Source organism: Magallana gigas, chromosome 2 (assembly GCF_963853765.1).
Source record: "Magallana gigas chromosome 2, xbMagGiga1.1, whole genome shotgun sequence".
Lineage (NCBI taxonomy): Eukaryota > Metazoa > Mollusca > Bivalvia > Ostreida > Ostreidae > Magallana > Magallana gigas.
Genome location: NC_088854.1, coordinates 28,883,849 through 28,903,332, shown reverse-complemented (window position 1 = coordinate 28,903,332; position 19,484 = coordinate 28,883,849). Strand labels below are relative to the sequence as shown.

The 19,484-nt window shown below is 33.6% G+C and overlaps 1 protein-coding gene across 1 annotated transcript in view; it reads left to right on the top strand.

Moving 5' to 3' along the window:
- Positions 1 to 19,484, top strand: part of LOC105325693 (multiple epidermal growth factor-like domains protein 8) — a 93,456-nt gene that overhangs the window by 7,282 nt on the left and 66,690 nt on the right. The window contains exons 4-8 of the mRNA XM_034448320.2: positions 1,583 to 1,725; positions 9,471 to 9,617; positions 14,008 to 14,197; positions 14,435 to 14,607; positions 14,869 to 15,087. Coding sequence (XP_034304211.2) covers positions 1,583 to 1,725; positions 9,471 to 9,617; positions 14,008 to 14,197; positions 14,435 to 14,607; positions 14,869 to 15,087 — 872 coding nt within the window. The remainder of the gene's footprint in view (positions 1 to 1,582; positions 1,726 to 9,470; positions 9,618 to 14,007; positions 14,198 to 14,434; positions 14,608 to 14,868; positions 15,088 to 19,484) is intronic.

Sequence of the window (19,484 nt, the reverse complement as noted above, 5' to 3'; positions counted from 1 at the left end):
TGACCGGGCCCAGCTTTAGATATTCATTATCACCTGATCACGTTATGTTGCAAGCCTGCTCAAGAAGTGAATTTTTTTTTATGCGAAAGCATGCTTGGCATGCTGGTAGTCAAAGACACTAGCGTTTTCTATTGAGGAGCCCCCGAAAGTGATAATACTGACATTCTGTTTTATTTATTCTCGTGAATTATAGGTTTATTGATAATAGTTATTTTTTTGTAAGGAATGTATTTTTTTTCATCGTCAAAAAAGTATTTCACATTTTAAATTTGTGAACAAATTTGCTGTCATTCCTTTCCCCACTCTTCAATTACTTTTCCCAGGGTCACGTGCGGATTTACATGGTAATCTTGTGACATGTATTTAAAGCGAACTGTTTTTGCATCAATTTATACCAAATCTTTAGCTCTAATATATCCTGTTTGTAGCCAAAATAAGTTTTCCAGTTTTTATGAAATGACACAAATAATTCACATAAAATAATATGAAACTTATATAACTCCTCTATTTGTGAAATCGAATTTCAAGAAAGATACTGTATTGATTCATCAAATACCAATAATATATTGGTGGGTAGAGCCCTTTAATTAGCTGCAATAATGTAGCCCTCTCCGATTTTTTATATCTGATGTTTACTGGAGAGGGCTACAATTCCACAGGATCTCCGTAATGGTGCAAAATTAATTTTTTAATGCGGCTGACTTCGGTCTAAAAAGATCGATTTTATATTTGACTTCCTTTAGATAAAATGATTTTTTAATTCAGGTTGAACAAATTAACCGTATATAAACCAAAACCAGATAATACACATCAGCATGTTTACCAGTCGTCTTTTTCAGCAGCCATGACAGTTCTCGCGTGATTTTATGGGATGTACGCTTGGAGTTTTGATGGGCTTGTTAACGTGAATGTCAGTGTAAATAATCGATCTTACCTCGTTATATCACTTAAACATCATTTAAGGAAATGATATATAATGGAAAATTCATATTTACCGCGTTAATTAGGTTTAAAATAGGGGAATTCCTATATTCAGTTCAAGATCCGCTCCTGAATTCTCATTGGCTGTCCCAAAATAAAACCGGTCAAGGTCAGTAAACATGGCGGACAAATTCAACTTTCGTTGTTGACATACACGAAAAATAACCGATATATAGACTATACTTGATATTTTTGGATTAATTTATGCCATAGACATCTACAATGTTTGAGTTCAGGTAAGAAATGCAAATGTTTTTGTCATTTATGTACGATTTAAGACGAAATCGTTGCGGGAGTGAATCACTCCCGCACTTGCACCATTACGGAGATCCTATGGAGTTGTAGCCCTCTCCCAAAAAAAAAAAAAAAAATCGGGAGAGGGCTACATTATTGCAGCTACCCTTTAATGAGACCAAAAAGTGATAAAATCAGATTTATTGAATTTTACATAGAAAAAGAAAATTGTTTAATGTTTTGCTTAACACCCAGTCATTTTGTAGAACACTATACAGGTACATAATTTTCATTTAACGAATGCTGCATAAGTTGCTTATCATCTTTCAGTAAATTATAATGAATTATGAAAATGATGTAATTCCAGAATCAATGCCCAAAAAAGGAAGGTTTGGTCACTCAGCTGTTGGTATCCATGGCAACATTATGGTGATTATTGGCGGTTTCAGTGGCTATCCCCATGGTGATGTCATTGCGTACAAATTTCCTGGAGTTGTAGCCCCCCCTAATGTAAGTAACTAAGGGCATGGTATTTTTAAAGTTCAATTATCACCCAGGATGATTTTGCATTTTTGATTCATTATTAGTTAACTTTTCAAGTCTCCTAAATGAAGTTTGGAGACATTGTTTTTGTACGGTTCTTCTTATTATTTTACGGCCTCTGATAAACTTCAGTTTACCTTGTAATTGTAATATATATTTATTGTTAATTACTTTTTCATCCATTTTATTCAAATGTTATAAATTACTGTACGATATTGCATATGAATTGTGAAGCTTATCAGAGGCATGTTCAGCAGAGCGAGCATTCGCAAGCCAAAATTTTTGTTGCAGGCTTAGGGAATATTGGCGTGCCCTTGCTCTTTAAAGTGAATTAGTAAATCATGCATATTCAGAAATTTAGTAGTAAATTTCTATAGGTCAGCCTAATTAATTTATTATTAAAAAGTAAATATGATCAACATGCACACAACTGTAAACATCATCCTCACATCACTTACTAAAACTTATTCATACAATTACTCATTCAACACTCTTTGAGTGCTTTGAACTTGTCCATCGCATTTCTCAGGGATGGCTGAACAGATTGTACAAAACTCTAGGATCTGATAGGCCTGCATATCGAGTTGTGCACCCTGGTTTGATTTTTCTCATTTGGGGTTGGCCAACCGGGGGGTTCAAAAATGTGTGGGGTCTAACATAGAAGCCTATGGTAAAAATCATAGACTCTATTGTAAATGGTTATAACTTGAAAACAGACAGAGATAATTACATGGGTAGGGTTTGCAGAATCTTATATTGACTGTTATAGGAAATACATGGGGTTTATTAGATCCCTGGGGTCATCCCCACCCCAGGAATTGGAAATGACCAAATATCTTGAAAAATGTTGAGATCCCCACCCCTACACCATATATATTCTTGTTCCTTGTGTCAAGGGGAATCAAATGGTATGTAGTTAAAGGCCCCAGGGGTAGTCCTGACCCCCCCCCTTTAAACAGTAAGTGTCGAAATATCATTCAACACTCTTGCACACTCCTTTGGCAATGCGTACCATTTTAAATTTTAAATAACAACTGCGTCATAAGGGTTATAACACCTCCATATTAGGTTTAACAGGCTAACACCTTAAAAATTGGAAGGTGCACAATGGGAAGGTGCTTCCGTAACTAATGGATGGTAAAGTCAAATGTATAATGCGCACCTGTGTGTATTCAGGGATTTATCTAGCTATTTTATTTTACTACCCTTTTCATATTTAAAGGGGAAAATTTGAGTCGTAGGTGCGATTTGAGAGCCGGAGGCGCGAGAATGCAAGGGGGGTCCAGGGGTCCCCCCCCCCCCCCCCCCCCCCCCCCCGAAAATTCTTAAATAAATGGAGCAAAAAATCCTGCATTTCGGGAGCTTCTAAAGTTCATTTCTATACATTTATGAAGACAAAAAAAAACTACCCTTTTTCGGCAAATAACAAAACAAAAAAACTTAAACACAAAAAAACCCATATATAATATAGATCACTGTTTCCTGTCCCCTGAAAAATAAATAAAGGTAGGTAGGTAGAAATTTAAAAAAAAAAATTTAACACTCGGAAAGAGGAAAAAGTATATTCACGTGCATTTGGGGTATTAGTCTAACCCTTTGACCCACTTACTACCGTTATTTAGAGGATCTGTTGATTTTGAAGATAACTCTTTACAAACGGTTTTATAGTAATTTTTACATTTATTGCTGATTTATTAACTAATAAAATGTAATCAGCTAACTGCAGTGATATCAGGATTACAAGTAATAAACATCGTTTTTGTTATTTCCAATGCATAATGTAAGGTACATGTATGTTGTTGCATTACCCGTATATAACCCAAGATGAATTAATTTGTTTCAAGTTATTTCTCACAACAGGGTTAATTCACGCAGTGAATATATTTTTAGATTAGTTTACTATCATTCTTTTGCCAATGACATTAATTGACACTCAGAAGACAGAGCAACATCAAGTTCTCTTTCTGAGGAAATTCTGGCGTAGTTACTGATCAAAAACACACCTATTATTTTAATATTTTCTGTTTGATCTGGGAATTTTCTCTCTGAAAAGGGGAATTTTTGCACCTATTTTAAGAGGGGAAAGGTACCGTTTACCGGTAGTAAAAACAGCCTTGATAAATCCCTGGTAATACGCACCCCCAAAGTTGGGTGTTAAATGCTGAAAAAAAACTGCTGTTCTTACGTTTAAAACGCTCCCAAAAAATGGAAGAAATTTTAAATCAAGATTTTTTAAAGTCATCGATATGCATGTGGTCATCGATATGCATGTGTTGAGATTTTAATCAAAAGTGCTTTAAAGTATTTAAAAGTAATAACGTTTGTGGATCTAAACTAAAACAACAAAAGAAATGATTTAATTGGATAATTTTAGTCCAATTATTTTATTATTGTTTAAAAAAAATTTAAGAAACGTTTGCATGCATTTATCGTCAAAATCACTGATAAGCAGTACATTTAAAATTGTACATTATGTAATTCCTATATAGTAAAGGATTCTAAATATGCTAAAAAAATATATCTATACATAATGCTACTTTTATTCAAATAAAGGCTTGTCCACAAAATTTACGAACAACCCTTAATGTAAAACCTCTTTGATGAAATAAGATTAGAATAATTGTGAAATTTTATTAGAGGAAAGATTATGAAAGAATGAATAACAGATTGATTTTTGTACAGTGATGTTATTTTGTTTCAACAGAGCTCGATAAAAATATGACAAACAGCACCTTATATGTTAACCATCTTTGATCGTTTGACTATTTAATTTGGTAATTTCCAGCACCCATATTTCCCGACTAACCCTGTTGATTATATAGATTACAATTCTATATTTATTTCCAATTTCTCTCATATTTGTATCTCATATTGCCTATACCGAATGTTTTAAAGAACAGGGGTGAATAAGATGACCCAAATGCCTTTAAGTTTTATTAAAAATGATATTAATTCAAATTTTAAGAATTCCTTTAAAATTAACATCTTTATTTATGCCATATATTTTGTTATTTGTTTCTCTTTTGTGATAAACTGATTACAGTAGATAACTCATGAGAAATGACCTACTCTGGGTTTATCCTGTTTTGAACTGCTATCTGTATGTACAAAGTACGTGGGAGAAACTCGGGGGGATTGTTTATGTTGATGCACTTTAAAATTTAAAACTGTCGATAATTAACTTGTTCATTCTTGAAAACCAGATAGGAAATTCCATAAACATGGATAGATATTAATTAAAACTGATTCATATCGGATCATTAAAACCCCTCCTGCAGATCATGTACTGCACTTCAGAAATAAACAGCAATTTAAAAAGTTCACTGGAATATGAATTTGGTTGCAGTTGGTCACATGATCAAATCCTGTGAAGCCCGAAGGACTTCTCAGTAGATTGGATTACTTGTCAACCAAATTCATATCCAGGTGAACTTTTTAACATAGCTGTTTATTACTTATATTTACATTTGAAAAAGACAAATCGTTCAGAACTGTTAAAATTACAGAAATTTTATGTTTACAATAATTCAAGCGATGAGCGATAAGTGTGTGCTATTATCATTGTGACATCATGAAAATTTTCATACAGAATTGAATGTTTTGGCTATTCAATAGCTTCACCCATATAAGGAAACATATTTGCAAATGTAAATATAAGGAAATAACCAATGGAAGGTCAACTTTCTTATCAGATATCCAGTCAGATGTTTGCTAGCAAGGTTTTAAATTTGGCTCTGAGCTTTCAAGATTTTTGTGCTATGTAGAATTAGTTTGGGCTTACAAATGATATGTGCGACAGTATAAGTAGCAAAAATGCTGCAATTTTTGCCTTGGAATAAGCAATATAGAACAGAAAGTCTTGCTTAAGTTCACATTAGAATTTAAACATATTTAAATCGAATAAAACATCTCACATGATTGCTATCTTCATTTCCTTATATAAAGATCGCAAGCAGCTTTTAATTACAGATGACAACATGTTGGATCTTATGCGTTAATTGTATTTCTTTACTTTAACAACTCGCACAAAGTGTTGGTCCTAGACAGAACGATTGAAACACATTAAAGTTAATTTCAATGTGAAGCATTCGGCAAATTTAATGTAAACATTTTTTAACACATTATCCTTTTTAGCTCACCAGAGCTTAAAGCTTATATAAGTAAGCTTATCTGTTCACATTTTGTCTGTTGTCCATCTGTCCATCTGTCTGAATTAAATCTTTTCACATTTTCAAAATCTTCTCCTTAACCACTGGGCCCATTTCAACAAAACTTAGCACAAAGCACCCCTATTAAGGCAAAGGGGATTTAAAGTTGTGAAAATAAAAAACCACACCCTTTTTCAAGGGGAAATAATTAGGAATTATTGAAATTTTTGGAGAAATTTTCAAAAGTCTTCTCAAGAAACAATTTGGCCAGGAAAGCTGAAACTGATGTGGAAGCATCCTAAGGGTGTAGATTCAAAGTTGTGAAAACCATGACCCCTGGGGGTAGGGTTGGGCCACAATAGGGGTTCATATTTTTACATAGGAATCTAAAGAGTAAATATTTAAAAATCTTCTTGTCAGAAACCAATCAGCCAGGAAAGTTGATACATGTGTGGAAGCATCCTCAAGTAGGGTCGATTCAAGTTTGTTCAAAACATGATCCCTGGGTGTAGGGTTAGGCTACAATGGGGAGGGCAAATTTTTACATAGGAATATATCGAGGAAATCTTTAAAAATCTTCTCAGAAAGCAATCAGCAAGGAAAGCTGAAACTTGTGTGGAAGCATCCTTAAGTAGGGTCGATTCAAGTTTGTTCAAAACATGATCCCTGGGGGAAGGGTTAGGCTACAATGGGGAGGCCAAATTTTTACATAGGAATATATAGAGGAAATCTTTAAAAATCTTCTCGGAAAGCAATCAGCCAGGAAAGCTGAAACTTGTGTGGAAGCATCTTCAGGTAGGGTTGATTTAAGTTTGCTCAAATTATGATCCCCAGGGGGTAGGATGAGGTCACAACGAGAAAGGGGGTTGTGGGTGCAAATTTTTACAAAGGAATATATTGAGAAAATTTTAAAATTCTTTTTCTATAAAACCATTTGCCAAGAAAAGCTGTAACTTTAGTGAAAGCAACCCCAGATAGTGTAAATTCAAATTCTTTTCAATCAATATACCGTAACAATAAATTCCAATTCTTTTCAATCAATATAACAACATAAAACATTAATGAACTTGCAAAAACATATAAAGATATTGCTTTTTGGAGCAATTTAAAAAATATCTCTTAAAAATGGAATAAATTTTAATGTAGTTTTTTAAGGCCTCGAGCTAATGCTTGGCAGTCTTCTAGTGATGGTTTGGATTGGTAATTGTTCAGATTTTTCTTCTGCGCCACCCTCTAAATGTGCATAAAAACTGAGTTCCTTAAAGTATGAAAAGTATTACAACATTTTTATTCCATTTATTCAACTAAATTGTGTAAAAAAAACCAACTTTGCCTCACTGGTTATTGACAACTCATTACATAAGTATAAATTTGCTTTATCCAGAAATTGCAGATGAATACAATAAGGTGTAAAAATTCACTAAATATAATTCTAGTTTATCGCTTACATTTTAATTGGAGATGGTGCCTGATTGAAATAAAATTTAATATGTATATTTATTTGTTATTTGGCACGGTCTCCAAAAGAACGTAGCGATAAACATATCTAGTGATTTTGATGTGATAATGCAGCTGGTTTGGGCGAGCATTATATATAGATAGCATGTAATGTGGGTAATGTGGGTTTGTTTGTAAACAACTATACCATAGGTAATCTTGTTTCAAACGGGAATTGAAATAAATAAATGTATGTTTTATTATTATAATTAGGGACACATTGTTAATGTGTTGTATCCTCGTATTCAAATTATGAACCTGTGAAAATTGTTTAAACTTTAAAGACTGTATAAAGCAGAAAGAAAGAAAATAATTTATTTTTGAATTTCTTCAATATTTGTAACCATGATGAGTTATTGTAATACCGGTAAATGCTTCACTATTTATTTTATAAGGAAAATTCTGAGTAATTTACTTTTTTGGGAGTTGATTTTTAATCAACTCTCCTATGCAGTCACCCTGGCAAACCGAAACTGAAACAGTGTTTGGACCTAAGCACAAATCATCACCGCTGACAAGATTTAGTTCTTGAAAATAATCCATAAATTCGATGTAATATATCTTGAAGCATTGTGTTCTAAGATATTTATTTATGAACACCTTGAAAATAGTCAGATGTTAAATAGTACGAACAATTTACATATTTTTTGCAGTCGTATGTATTCATACACCAGAGTTCAATATAGTCTCGTTCAACCATCGGCTGTCTCCGTAAATCTCTGACAAGCAGAGAACACATTCTCTTGCTTGTGGGAGAGCGAGCATCTGGTTGAACGAGACTAGAGTTCATTATTGCTTGGATCCATACAATTTTTGGAATATTTCGATTACTTTTACATAGTTTGATTGAATAAATTCTATCTTTAACTATTACACAACACAATTCATACTGGCTTTTCTCGAAATTCTTGAAGAATTCATATTATAAAAATATGTGTAACTCAAAGGTTATAAACTACTTGCCAAGCAAAGTAACATATTGTTGATTTTAAAATGAATAATAATCGATATAATCAACTCCTGTCAGTACTTCAGTACTTTGATTATTCTAATATAATTTGATATATGACCATTGGTACAGAAATTCAAATTATGATACCTATATAGAAGAAAATGTCAGCTCGACGCCTTTGTGGCTGTTCCGGCCTTCGATTTTTCAGTTTTCCTAAAATGTAAAAGCTTCAGCCTCTAACATCAACAGTTGTGCTAATTTAAGCTGTGTATGGCCAGTGAGGCTGAAAGAACAAACTGCACTTCATGATTTCACTTGTCAAAACCACATTCCATATATATGCATTGATTTGCAGCTGTATTGACCAGCATGTTGAGACATCGAAACAAGGTTGTTATTAATGCCGAATTCGTTCGTAAGCTAGGTAACCCAGTATCTAAGATTTGATATGTTTTTTCAAGTTCCCCATAGTATTCTACCCTTTTCTTTTCTTTTTAAAAAAGCCCTCGGTGTTTTTGGTTTAGGAATATGCTGTATTCTGATGAACACACAAAATTAAAGAGAAGAGCTGCAGTTTGTCTTGTAATCAATAGAGGCTATGAGAGACTATGAGAATTCAGTTCATCTATGTGTTCTCTATCGACCAAGACAAGTATTAAGATGATTACGTTACAGAAGCAGCAGCAATGGTTTCTATATTTAGTAACTGGTGTAATAAATAAAATAATATACAGATTAAATGGTAAAACCCCTAAAGAATTACATGATAACTCAGAGTTGCACTATATTATAATTTCTTGCAAAATGAAATACATGTATAGCATTATTGCTTAAGATATTCAAGAGGGTATAATAAGTGTTCTATGAATTAAGCATACTTGTTTTTTTTTTTTTTTTTAAATTCAATATTTCTGGGAATATTGTGTGTTGTTATCATAACAAGTTTTTTTTGTATCAAGTTATTTACTAATGCAATTAACACTTAATGAAATTTTAATTATCCATAGGAATATAACATAGGCTATATGATAATCAGCAATACATCCTAAATAGGCTGGTACCTTTTGGAATAAACTGATTTAATGGAAAATTGTTTTTTTTTTAAAATTTTCTAGTCTGAAATCAGCCAAGACAAAGACTACTGCATGAACAACTATTCGGACAACATGCCGTATACATGCTATGACAACCTGGAATGCATCATCTGCAAGAACAGAACTGACATCAAGCGACCAGGGTGTGTTCATAGGACAAGATCTGAGGTATGGTGTCCATGATATTGAGTGTCTTGATGACCAATAATTTGGTCGGAATTTACATATACCCAATAAACACATGAACCAATGACCTACCCCACCAATGAAAACAAAGTACAGTTCAGTTCAAATGCAGGTGCTTACACCCATTTTTCTAGAAGACGAAAACTTCACAGAAAGCGTTGATCATTGTGAAAATATTTGTCATATAATCCAAAACATTACAAAGATGAAATATGTTTCTTAATGGGTGAAAAAAAATGGCATAATCTCATAGAGCAAAAATGTGCATGTACTTATAATATAAACAGAAATCGCCGCTTCTAGTCATTTAGTTTGGCAAGCTCACATTCTAAGACTTGCAGGCTCGATCATCCATAGGATAGATATTTGTTTTTTGGAGAAATTTTGAATGATCTGTAAATTGCTTTGATCATGGAATCTTGAATGGGTCTTGAGGGTAGATTTTTTTATTGGAAATTTGATTGCTTAGTTAATTATGGTTGGTTTCTGTTTCAGTCAAATTGATCAGTAGGCATCAATTTACTGAGCTATGTAAACCATATATGTTAACCTCCAGTGGTGAAAAAGAGGTAGATTTAGAACCAAAAAGAGGTAGCATTGCGCTGCCTTTTTGGGTATATTTCAAAGCACATATTTTTATATACAACATAAGTAGGAAGGGTTTCTGATAAGTAATTAACAATATCAACTATGATATAAAAGACTTCTGAAAATTAGATACATTAACGCATGCAATAAAAAATTGCATGCATTTACCATCAAATTGATAAAGGACAACGGACACAATTCAAGATTTCGCACCTTTGCACAGAAATCCACGCATATGCTAGGAATATTACTTTCTTAATGACATACATCAGAATAAGAGAAAATAATAATTTTTTCATTCTACTAAACATGATTAGTGATGCCAAAATATTTTTTGTGGATTATTAAATATATTAGTCCGAATTTCCTCTGTTTGGGATGAGTCCGTTATATTTCAATGGTTTATAAATCCTAAAACGCCCAAAGTCAGATTATAGTCTTATAATCTGATATATATAGAATTAATACCTTAACTTAACAACATTTATATGCAAAGCAATTAATGTAACATCCGGCAATAATTAATTATTTTTTTTTCAATGATATTTCTGAAGAAAAAGGAACCACGCAGTGAACTTTGACACAACCCCTCCAAGAATTTAGGTCGATGACCCACATCTTTTTTATGTTCATTGATAAGCTAATTGACTTCTTAATATTATAATTTAATTAGATTAAATTATCTATTGCAGAATTTTTAAAATATCAGTTTTTATACCACACCCCAGAAAATTTCCATTACTTTCTATTCATACTTGCCAACCTCCAACATGTGAAAATCTGGTCATGACCAGATTTGGAAAGTAAAAAATCTGGCCATAGCGCGTAACGACATTCACAACATATTTACCATGCATTTCATAGGTATATGCGATAGAAATCTGGAAATCGGGAGATTTTTCGGGTTGTTCGACAAAAATCGGGTGAAAAGCATGACCCGCCGGGACATAAAAGATAATCGGGTGAAGGGTTGAAAAATCGGGTGGGACCCGACGAAATCGGGTCAGTTGGCAAGTATGTTTCTATTATATCTGAAGATTTTCGTACCCAAATTTTGAAACACCCCCAGTAAAATAAGGAAGTCGATGATCATGTAATTTTTTTATTGGTTTTCACTCACCATTAACTGATTAACATTATTTAAAAATTTTAGATAAAAAATCTATTGTAGAAATGAATTGGGTCCACCATCCTTAAGCTGTTCTTTTGCGGAAAAAAAATCTTTGAGTGCAGAGACTTAAACAATTACCTTAGTTTATTCAGTAAAAATAGGTTTAGCTGCCAAATCTAACATATAAGAGAAGTAAGAACTAATAAGAAATCGTTGCAATAATATATTATTAATATTATCCTTGCTAAGGAAAAAGAAACTTTGCAATTCCACATGTGGCTTTAACGATGACTGAATATATCTTTCAACTTGGCCATAACAGTAAACTTGACCTGCAGTTAATAGCAATGCTGCATTATTTGTAATAAGCATGTAAAAATCATTTTGCTCACATATATTTTGATCACTTTATAAAGAGGGGGAGGGAGACTAAAATAAAGAGACCTGGAAATTAAAAGTGAATCCCTACTGAAAATTTACTTAAATATCTTGCAAAGGATCTTATTATTTTCAGTAAAAATGGTACAGTCACACTTGCTGTTACGGCCACCTTTAATCAGCGGTCCTCACCATAAGCGGCCAGTTTCAATCCCGCCCGTTTAGTTTTTCACTATATTTTAACTCATTTAAGCGGCCACCTGTCTAACACAGCCAGCGGCCAGTGGTTTTACTTCCCATGCTTTTAACATGCCTGTTTTCAACGGCCATTTTGTCTGTTTTGTCACATGAATGCTGACTCTGACATGTGACCCCGTATCGAAAGAAGCCAAATTTAGACATGCTGATAATGATCGAGTTAATTACAAATAATTGAGCGTGTAATTTGAGTTCTTCTAAGATTTAATGAGATAATTGATTATAACACCTGTTCTGTGTTCTATTTATAAACTCAATGCATTACAAAGTTATTAAATGGCCAGCTAGTCTTGCGCTGAACAGATTAAAATGTACCGCGATTGGCCATTTATATAATAATACGCAAGTTTTTCTAGAAAATTTCTTTTATATTACAATAAAAATTATTGTTTGAGCGTATTTTGTTTGTTTTGAATCCATTGATAGATAAATAAATTTAAAATGGCCATTTAGAAATTATTCTACTACAGTTATTGCCGAGATTAAAGAGATGCCGCGGACATTATTCTCCAATATACCATGAACGTCATCATCAGTAAATTATCAGATCAGAAATACCTATTTGTCTCGCACTAACCATAAAAGTACAACTTCAAACCGTAAAAAATGTTTTAAAACTATGTCAATTTCACGTGTTAGATCCAGTCAAAATGATATGTATTGCCTCAAATGTTTATTTTCAAGAGATCAATGCGGCTGTTCCTAGCACCTCCCTAGCACATTTTCACTGCGTGTTTTTACATAAAATATATAACATGTAGTAGTAATAATTGTATTAAATTGCCTTTAAATTATTTGGAACATGATTCAAAGATATTTTATAAATAAGTAAAGAGTATTAAAAATCTAAAGAAAAATTCTGTCGTCTGCATGTGATTCCTTTGATCTATACACACGTAAACATTACTTACAAAATCATTGGGGTTACACGGAACAGCCGTCAAAATGACCACGATCGTCTCTCTATAGGAGAAACGATCTGTAGAAATACTGGGCTGTTAGTAGAATAGAAATAAAGTTCTTGTTATCGTGAATGTTGCAGGATAACCTCCTCGGTCTCGAAATGTTGTTTGAAATATAAAAGCCTCTGCTTTTATATTTCAAAACAACATTTCTCGACCTTGGAGGTTATTCTGCAACATTCACGAAAACTCGTACTTTATTTCTCAAATATAAACTATTCAGCAACCCGAACTGTGCATTCATCATCTCCGTGTACACCGCCATTACAGTTGTTGTAAATAGATCTGTGCAATAGAGCCAAAATGAATATACTCGGTGCTTTTTTTTATGAATTTGAAACCTGGAATAAGAGGCCAACTGTCTTAAGCGACCAGTTTGTCACTGTCTGACAAGTGGCCCCTTAAAACAGGTGCGACTGTATTCCATAAAGGTACCTATGTCAAAGATATGCAAAAATAAGTGTAAAATTCAGATATTTATTTTTTGTTAATCTAACAAGGGGACATTTTGCACAATATCATTTTGAACGCCCATATAAAGCCAATGTTGCTCAGGTTAGTGATGTGGTCCATGGGTCTTTTATAACAAATCTTGCTGCACAGTGAACAACCCATGTGTTTTTCCTTTGTTTCCAATTCAGCTATTTCATATTAAAACTTTCATTTCCTGTTCAATCCAATTATTTAAGATCAATGACTGCATCAGCAGAAGGCGCATCCATATTGAATGCATCAAACCGAAATATATCAGAAAGAAAAAAATCAAAATTTAATTATTCATTCATGTATTACATGCTTCAGGTTTTATGTAAATTTAAATAGTAGGGCTTTGGATCGAATTGATAATCAATAAAAATCTCTTTGTTTATCAGTGCAAAGTAAACCTATAAAAGTGTTTAAAGAAAATTATTACGGTTGAATTAAGCTGTTCATTTTTTGGACAGTTTTAGACCTTTGTTGTTCTATTTTATCACAATGACAGTCACACCTTTTCTGAAATTATCTTTATAATTCATCCTATATTTTCAAAAAAGGAAAACTCTAGGCAGATTAATAATTTGTGATACCTTTTCAGATGTGTTACAGGGATGAGTTATCAGCACTGCCGTATCATTGCCAAGGAATTTGTTCCCATCTTAAAACTTGTCAAGCATGTCTGTTGCAAGGTCAAGGGGTCAAGTTGACCACTGCATCTCCAAGGCGACGGTTTTATCAAGTGGAATGCTCCTGGTGTGTGAAAAACTCAACATGCCAGCAGAAAGCAGGTATGAATATGTAACCCCCCCCCATAAATCTGTGGATCTAAATGAAAAACACAAATTTGAGTAGCATGTTAAATAGAATGTTGTGAAACATTGTTTCTTGTTAGCTCTTTCATGATTAAAATAAGTCAAATTCTTTAGCTTTTAAGCATGGTATTGTATTTCAATGAATTTCATGTTGATGTTGAATGTGGCTTGTGATGTTAGTTACTGCCTGTTAAGTGGTCTTTTGTGTTGTAGTACCAGAGGGATCTTGCCAAAGAGCAGATAACACAGCATCTGGAATCATAGGATGGTGGAACAGTTCAAGTCCAAGCTGGACAGATATTGCCCAGTGCAGTTTAGCAGAGGTCCCCGGTGGTATTCAGAAAGCCAGCTTCTATCATCCAAGAAACAATTCACAGCCAGATGAGGTAACTCTTTGCCCTGATAAGGTAACTCTTTACTCCATTCACAGTGGATAAGGTACCAGTAACTCTTTACTTGGATTAAGTAACTCTTTACTCAGAATATGTCAGCAGGGTGAAAAAGGTCTACAGAGTAATGTACTGTCTGTAGGTTTTGTATCTAGATTATGAAGGCTGATACTATATGTAGTATATCTGAATTGGAAGTATTCTCTCTCTCTCTCTCTCTCTAGTAATGGTAATCAAATGTGATGCATATCATTCCAGGTGGAGTTTGTGGGAGAATTATCTGCCACAGGGATTAAAGTCCCTATCCATTACCTACAAAGCCAAGAAGGGGATCCCCTGTATGTTAGTTTCCATGGTTACATCTGGCCCCTCGAAGTACCTCCTGTTAAAGGGATGAATGACTTGACAATGTACCTAGAATCCATAAATGCATACACTTTGATGTTTCTTAGCAATGACAGCTCTATCCAAAATGCAGTAAGTCTCATACATACCAGATACATGTAGCTGTGTTTCTGTTATTTTAACATGAGGCATACTTCTTATCTTCTGATATAGCAGCTGATTCATGGAATCTTTATATCCCTGCTCTGAAGAAGAGTAGGGATGGTGGGATTCATTTTTGTACCAATCGGACGTCAACTTCCTGTTAATTGTTGACTGCTGAAAGCTCAAGTGAACTTTTCTGATCACTTTTTGTCCAGCGTCCATCTGTCTGTCCATACGTCTGCCTGTAAACTTTTTACATTTTCGACTTTTTCTCCAGAACCACTGGTCCAATATCAACTAAACTTGGCACAAAGCATCATTGGGTAAAGGGGATTCAAGTTTGCGAAAATGAAGGGCGACACTCTTTTTCAAGGGGAGATAATAAAGATTTAGGGTGATTTCACCATGCATCGGACACCTTTGGATTTTTCCCTTTGTTCATGCATCAAATATCGTCCAAATATAAATAAAACTTGTTTTAAAAGTTACAGGTTTTCCCCTTGCTTAATTATTGGAGAAAAAATTGTGAAATTGTTAAAAATGTAGAAAATAAAGCAAATAAATGAAGTGTTGAACTATTTCACCATGGATCGGACAATATTTACCAAGCATCGGACAGCTATAGAAGTGCAATAGAGATTAAAAATAACAACATTTTCTGGTTTTAATGCAAAAATACAAAGGTTCGGAAATATTAATTTATTCAATTGCTATTCATATTTCTTTTAATGTATATCCTCAAATCTACACATAGGAATTTAGACTAGTGCTTCTGTTTAAAGGAATATTTATCATAAGGGCTTCTTAATCGTGCCAGCTCCTACAGGCACTTTGGACTAAAAAGGCTGTGTCCGTAAAACTCGATTTTTAAGTGGTTTGAGGAAAATGTTTGTATCAATTATTTCTTAAATTTTTATTTTACTTCACATTTAAAGTATATCACAAGGAATGGGCACATAATATCCATATTATTAGAAGAAATCATGCAGTGAAAACTGTCCGATGCATGGTTAATTTGTGTCCGATCCATGGTGAAATGAACATATGGTGCAATAATGACCTTGACATTAATTGTTCAAATTTCTTGGACTTATTTTAATCAAATTTTGTTTCAAAACTTACATCTTTCTAATTAATTTACGCAGAGAGTGCATTTTCACTAATTCACAATCAAACGCACAACATTCAAATAATGCTTTAGTGTAAAATTTTCGTAACTAAATTTTCAATAATGGCGTATTTGATGTCATTTTACGTTGTCTATATTGCTATTTCTATGACAATGTGACTGTCAAATTCTTAATAATGATAAAGTTAATTTGTTCTAATTCAGGAATATACGAAACAACACACGAGCGCATGCACATTTATTTGTATATTTATAAACAAAGTTGTCCGATCCAAGGTATGTGTCCGATGCATGGTTAAATCACCCTATTGAAAATTTGCTGATATTTTTCAAAAATCTTCTTCTCAAAAACCATTTGGCCAGAAATGCTGAAACTTGTGTGGAAGCATCCTCAGATAGTGTAGATTTAAGTTTGTACAATTCATGGTCCCTGGGGGTAAGGTGAGGCCACTATGGGGGTTGAAATGTTTTACATAGTGTATATAGAGTAAATCTTCTTCTCAGAAACCAATCAGCCAGGAAAGCTGAAACTTGTGTGGAAGCATCCTCATGTAGTGTAAATTTTAAGTTGTGAAAATCATGACCCCCAGGGGTAGGATGGGGCCACAATGGCGGGTTGACCTTTTACATAGGAATTTATAGTTTAATTCTTTTAAAATCTTGTTCTCAAAAACCATTTGGCCAGAAAAGCTGAAACTTGTGTGGAAGCATCCTCAGATTGTGTAGATTCAAGTTTGTTTAATTCATGGTTCCTAGGGGTAAGATGGGCCACAATGAGGGGTCGAAGTTTTACATAGAGTTAATCTTTAAAATCTTCTCAGAAACTAATCAGCCAGGAAAGCTGAAACTTGTTTGGAAGCATCCTTATATAGTATAGATACAAGTTTGTAAAAATCATGACCCCCGGGGGTTGGGTGGGGCCACAATGGGGGGGGGGGGGTGAACTTTTACATAGGAATATAAAGTGTAAATCTTTTAAAATCCTCTTCTCAAAAACTAATCAGCCAGGAAAGCTGAAACTTGTGTGGAAGCATCCTCAGGTAGGGTAGATTCAAATTTGTTCAAAACATGAACCCCAGGGGTAGGATGGGGTCACAACATGGGAGGGGGGGGCAAAAATATTGATAGAAAATTTTTTAAAATATCTTTTCTAAAAACCACTTGCCTAGAAAAGCTGTAACTTTACTGAAAGCAACTTCAGATAATGTAGATTTAAATTCTTTCAAATCAAAATCTTGAGGAGTATGTTTGGGCCACATTGGGATTCCAATTTTGCAATTGTTTGATGTTTGTTGTAGGTTTATATCCCATATATAAACAATTGTTTATTAAGTCTTTTTGAGAACTGCAATGCTCAACAGGTGATATACACTGAGTGGCCAAAAGTATTGCAACAAACATGGCTAACGTCATCACAACGTTGTTTGCTTCAAATTTTATTTTTATTGCTGACGCATAACGAGGCATATTCGGGGCATAGTATCCGGGGTGTAAAATAATGGACTTTCACAGACCTACATCAGAAGTTTTATGCCTCGATTTCTCGCAGACTACAACAGGTTACAATTTAGAAAGGCTATGCAACAAAATACTGAAAGAAAAATGTGAGTAGACACCTTTTATAACATTGAAAGTTCATTTTTCTGTGTGCTGTTGATGTTAATTTGTGATGACGTCAGCCATGTTTGTTGTAATAATTCTGGCCACTCAGTGTAGATATAAAATCATCCTATTAGAAAAGGGACTTGATTATAAACATAAGAATATCAAGGGTAAAAAAAAATTGATTTTCATTTATACAGGTGCTACATTTAAACTTCATTTTCAGATAGTTTCCATATGACTCCATTAAACTGATTTTATTATACTTATTGTTGCTCAGGTGAGTGATGTGGCCCATGGGCCTCTTGTTATTTTATATTCTCCCCAAAGCTGGGGTATCATTGGTGAGCATTGGCTCACAGATGCTCACAGATTTGTATTTCATGCATTCTAAATGTCACACTTTTTTTAATATAATTATCACAAATCTCACTTGAAAGTATACACTACGGCTGATATAGCATTGCATTGATGGACAACACTTTCTAATTGGTGTGTATTTGCAACAAAGGTTCTAAGTAACACATTTTTATAGACTTGTCCACTTATCAAATGCTTGTTGACAGCAACACGTGGAAACAAACGTCAGAGGAAAATACTTGTAAAGTAGTACACATGTACTTGCAAGTTGAAAATTACAGAGATATAATGGAGATAGAATGAGGCGATATGAAGGTACATGTCTAAATGTGTAAGTGCCAAGGAATGTTAGTGGAAGAAAACACAACGAAAAAAGTTTTCTAAAAGAAGAGACGAGCCTACATACATGTACATTAAAGTTTCACATTGTTAATACACAGATTATTCTTCTAAATTTGTCAGAAACTGTTTAGTGTGCAAATATTTGTATTATAGTTACTATTTACAATGTTTCACATATGGAATATTGCATGAGTTGAACAGACTTGATATAGTGCGAATTTTTCACACAACTTGCTAGCTGCAAAATGTAGATCCATGGGAAAATTCGTGCTGACACGTCTGAAATCCATTAGACTTTGTAGAGCATGTCATTTCTTATTTACTTACAATACAGCTGTTACTAAAATTTTTGAAACATCATCACCAACACTGTAAAATGAAGAAGTGTGGTTTGTTAACATCTAAAATGGTGATTTAATCTATGGTACACGTGAATTTGACAATATGAGGTCGTTTAGCGTGTTTGAGAGAAAGTCTATGGCAAATAAAGTGTCAAAATGTAGTAAATATTGTCTGATGAATAAATAAATAAATGATAAATAAATGTTCCTACAGACTGAGAGAGTTACAAAAAAAGATTTATTACAGATCAGTCCAAAATTGATTCAGAACAAGTTTGCGCTGTTAAATGTTAAAGTTTTGTGTACGGTATGTTTGTATTATAAGCACCACATTTGTAAAAGTATTTGTGGCACTGATTAATTAAAGTTAAAAAAAAATGCAATATCTGAAGTATTTACTGTCAGCATGGTCAGTATATCTGTAATATATTAAAAACATGGATAACAGTGCGTTTTTTTAAAACCCTTACCCCAATCCTGATACAGAGTCCAACAACATCACATAATGTGTATTTTGCTTGTCAGCTGGTGAATAAAATATCAATACAGCATAAGAGTAGGCAGGTGCAAAAAATCTGCTTATTAAAATGCTTTTTAGACGGAGGCTCTAT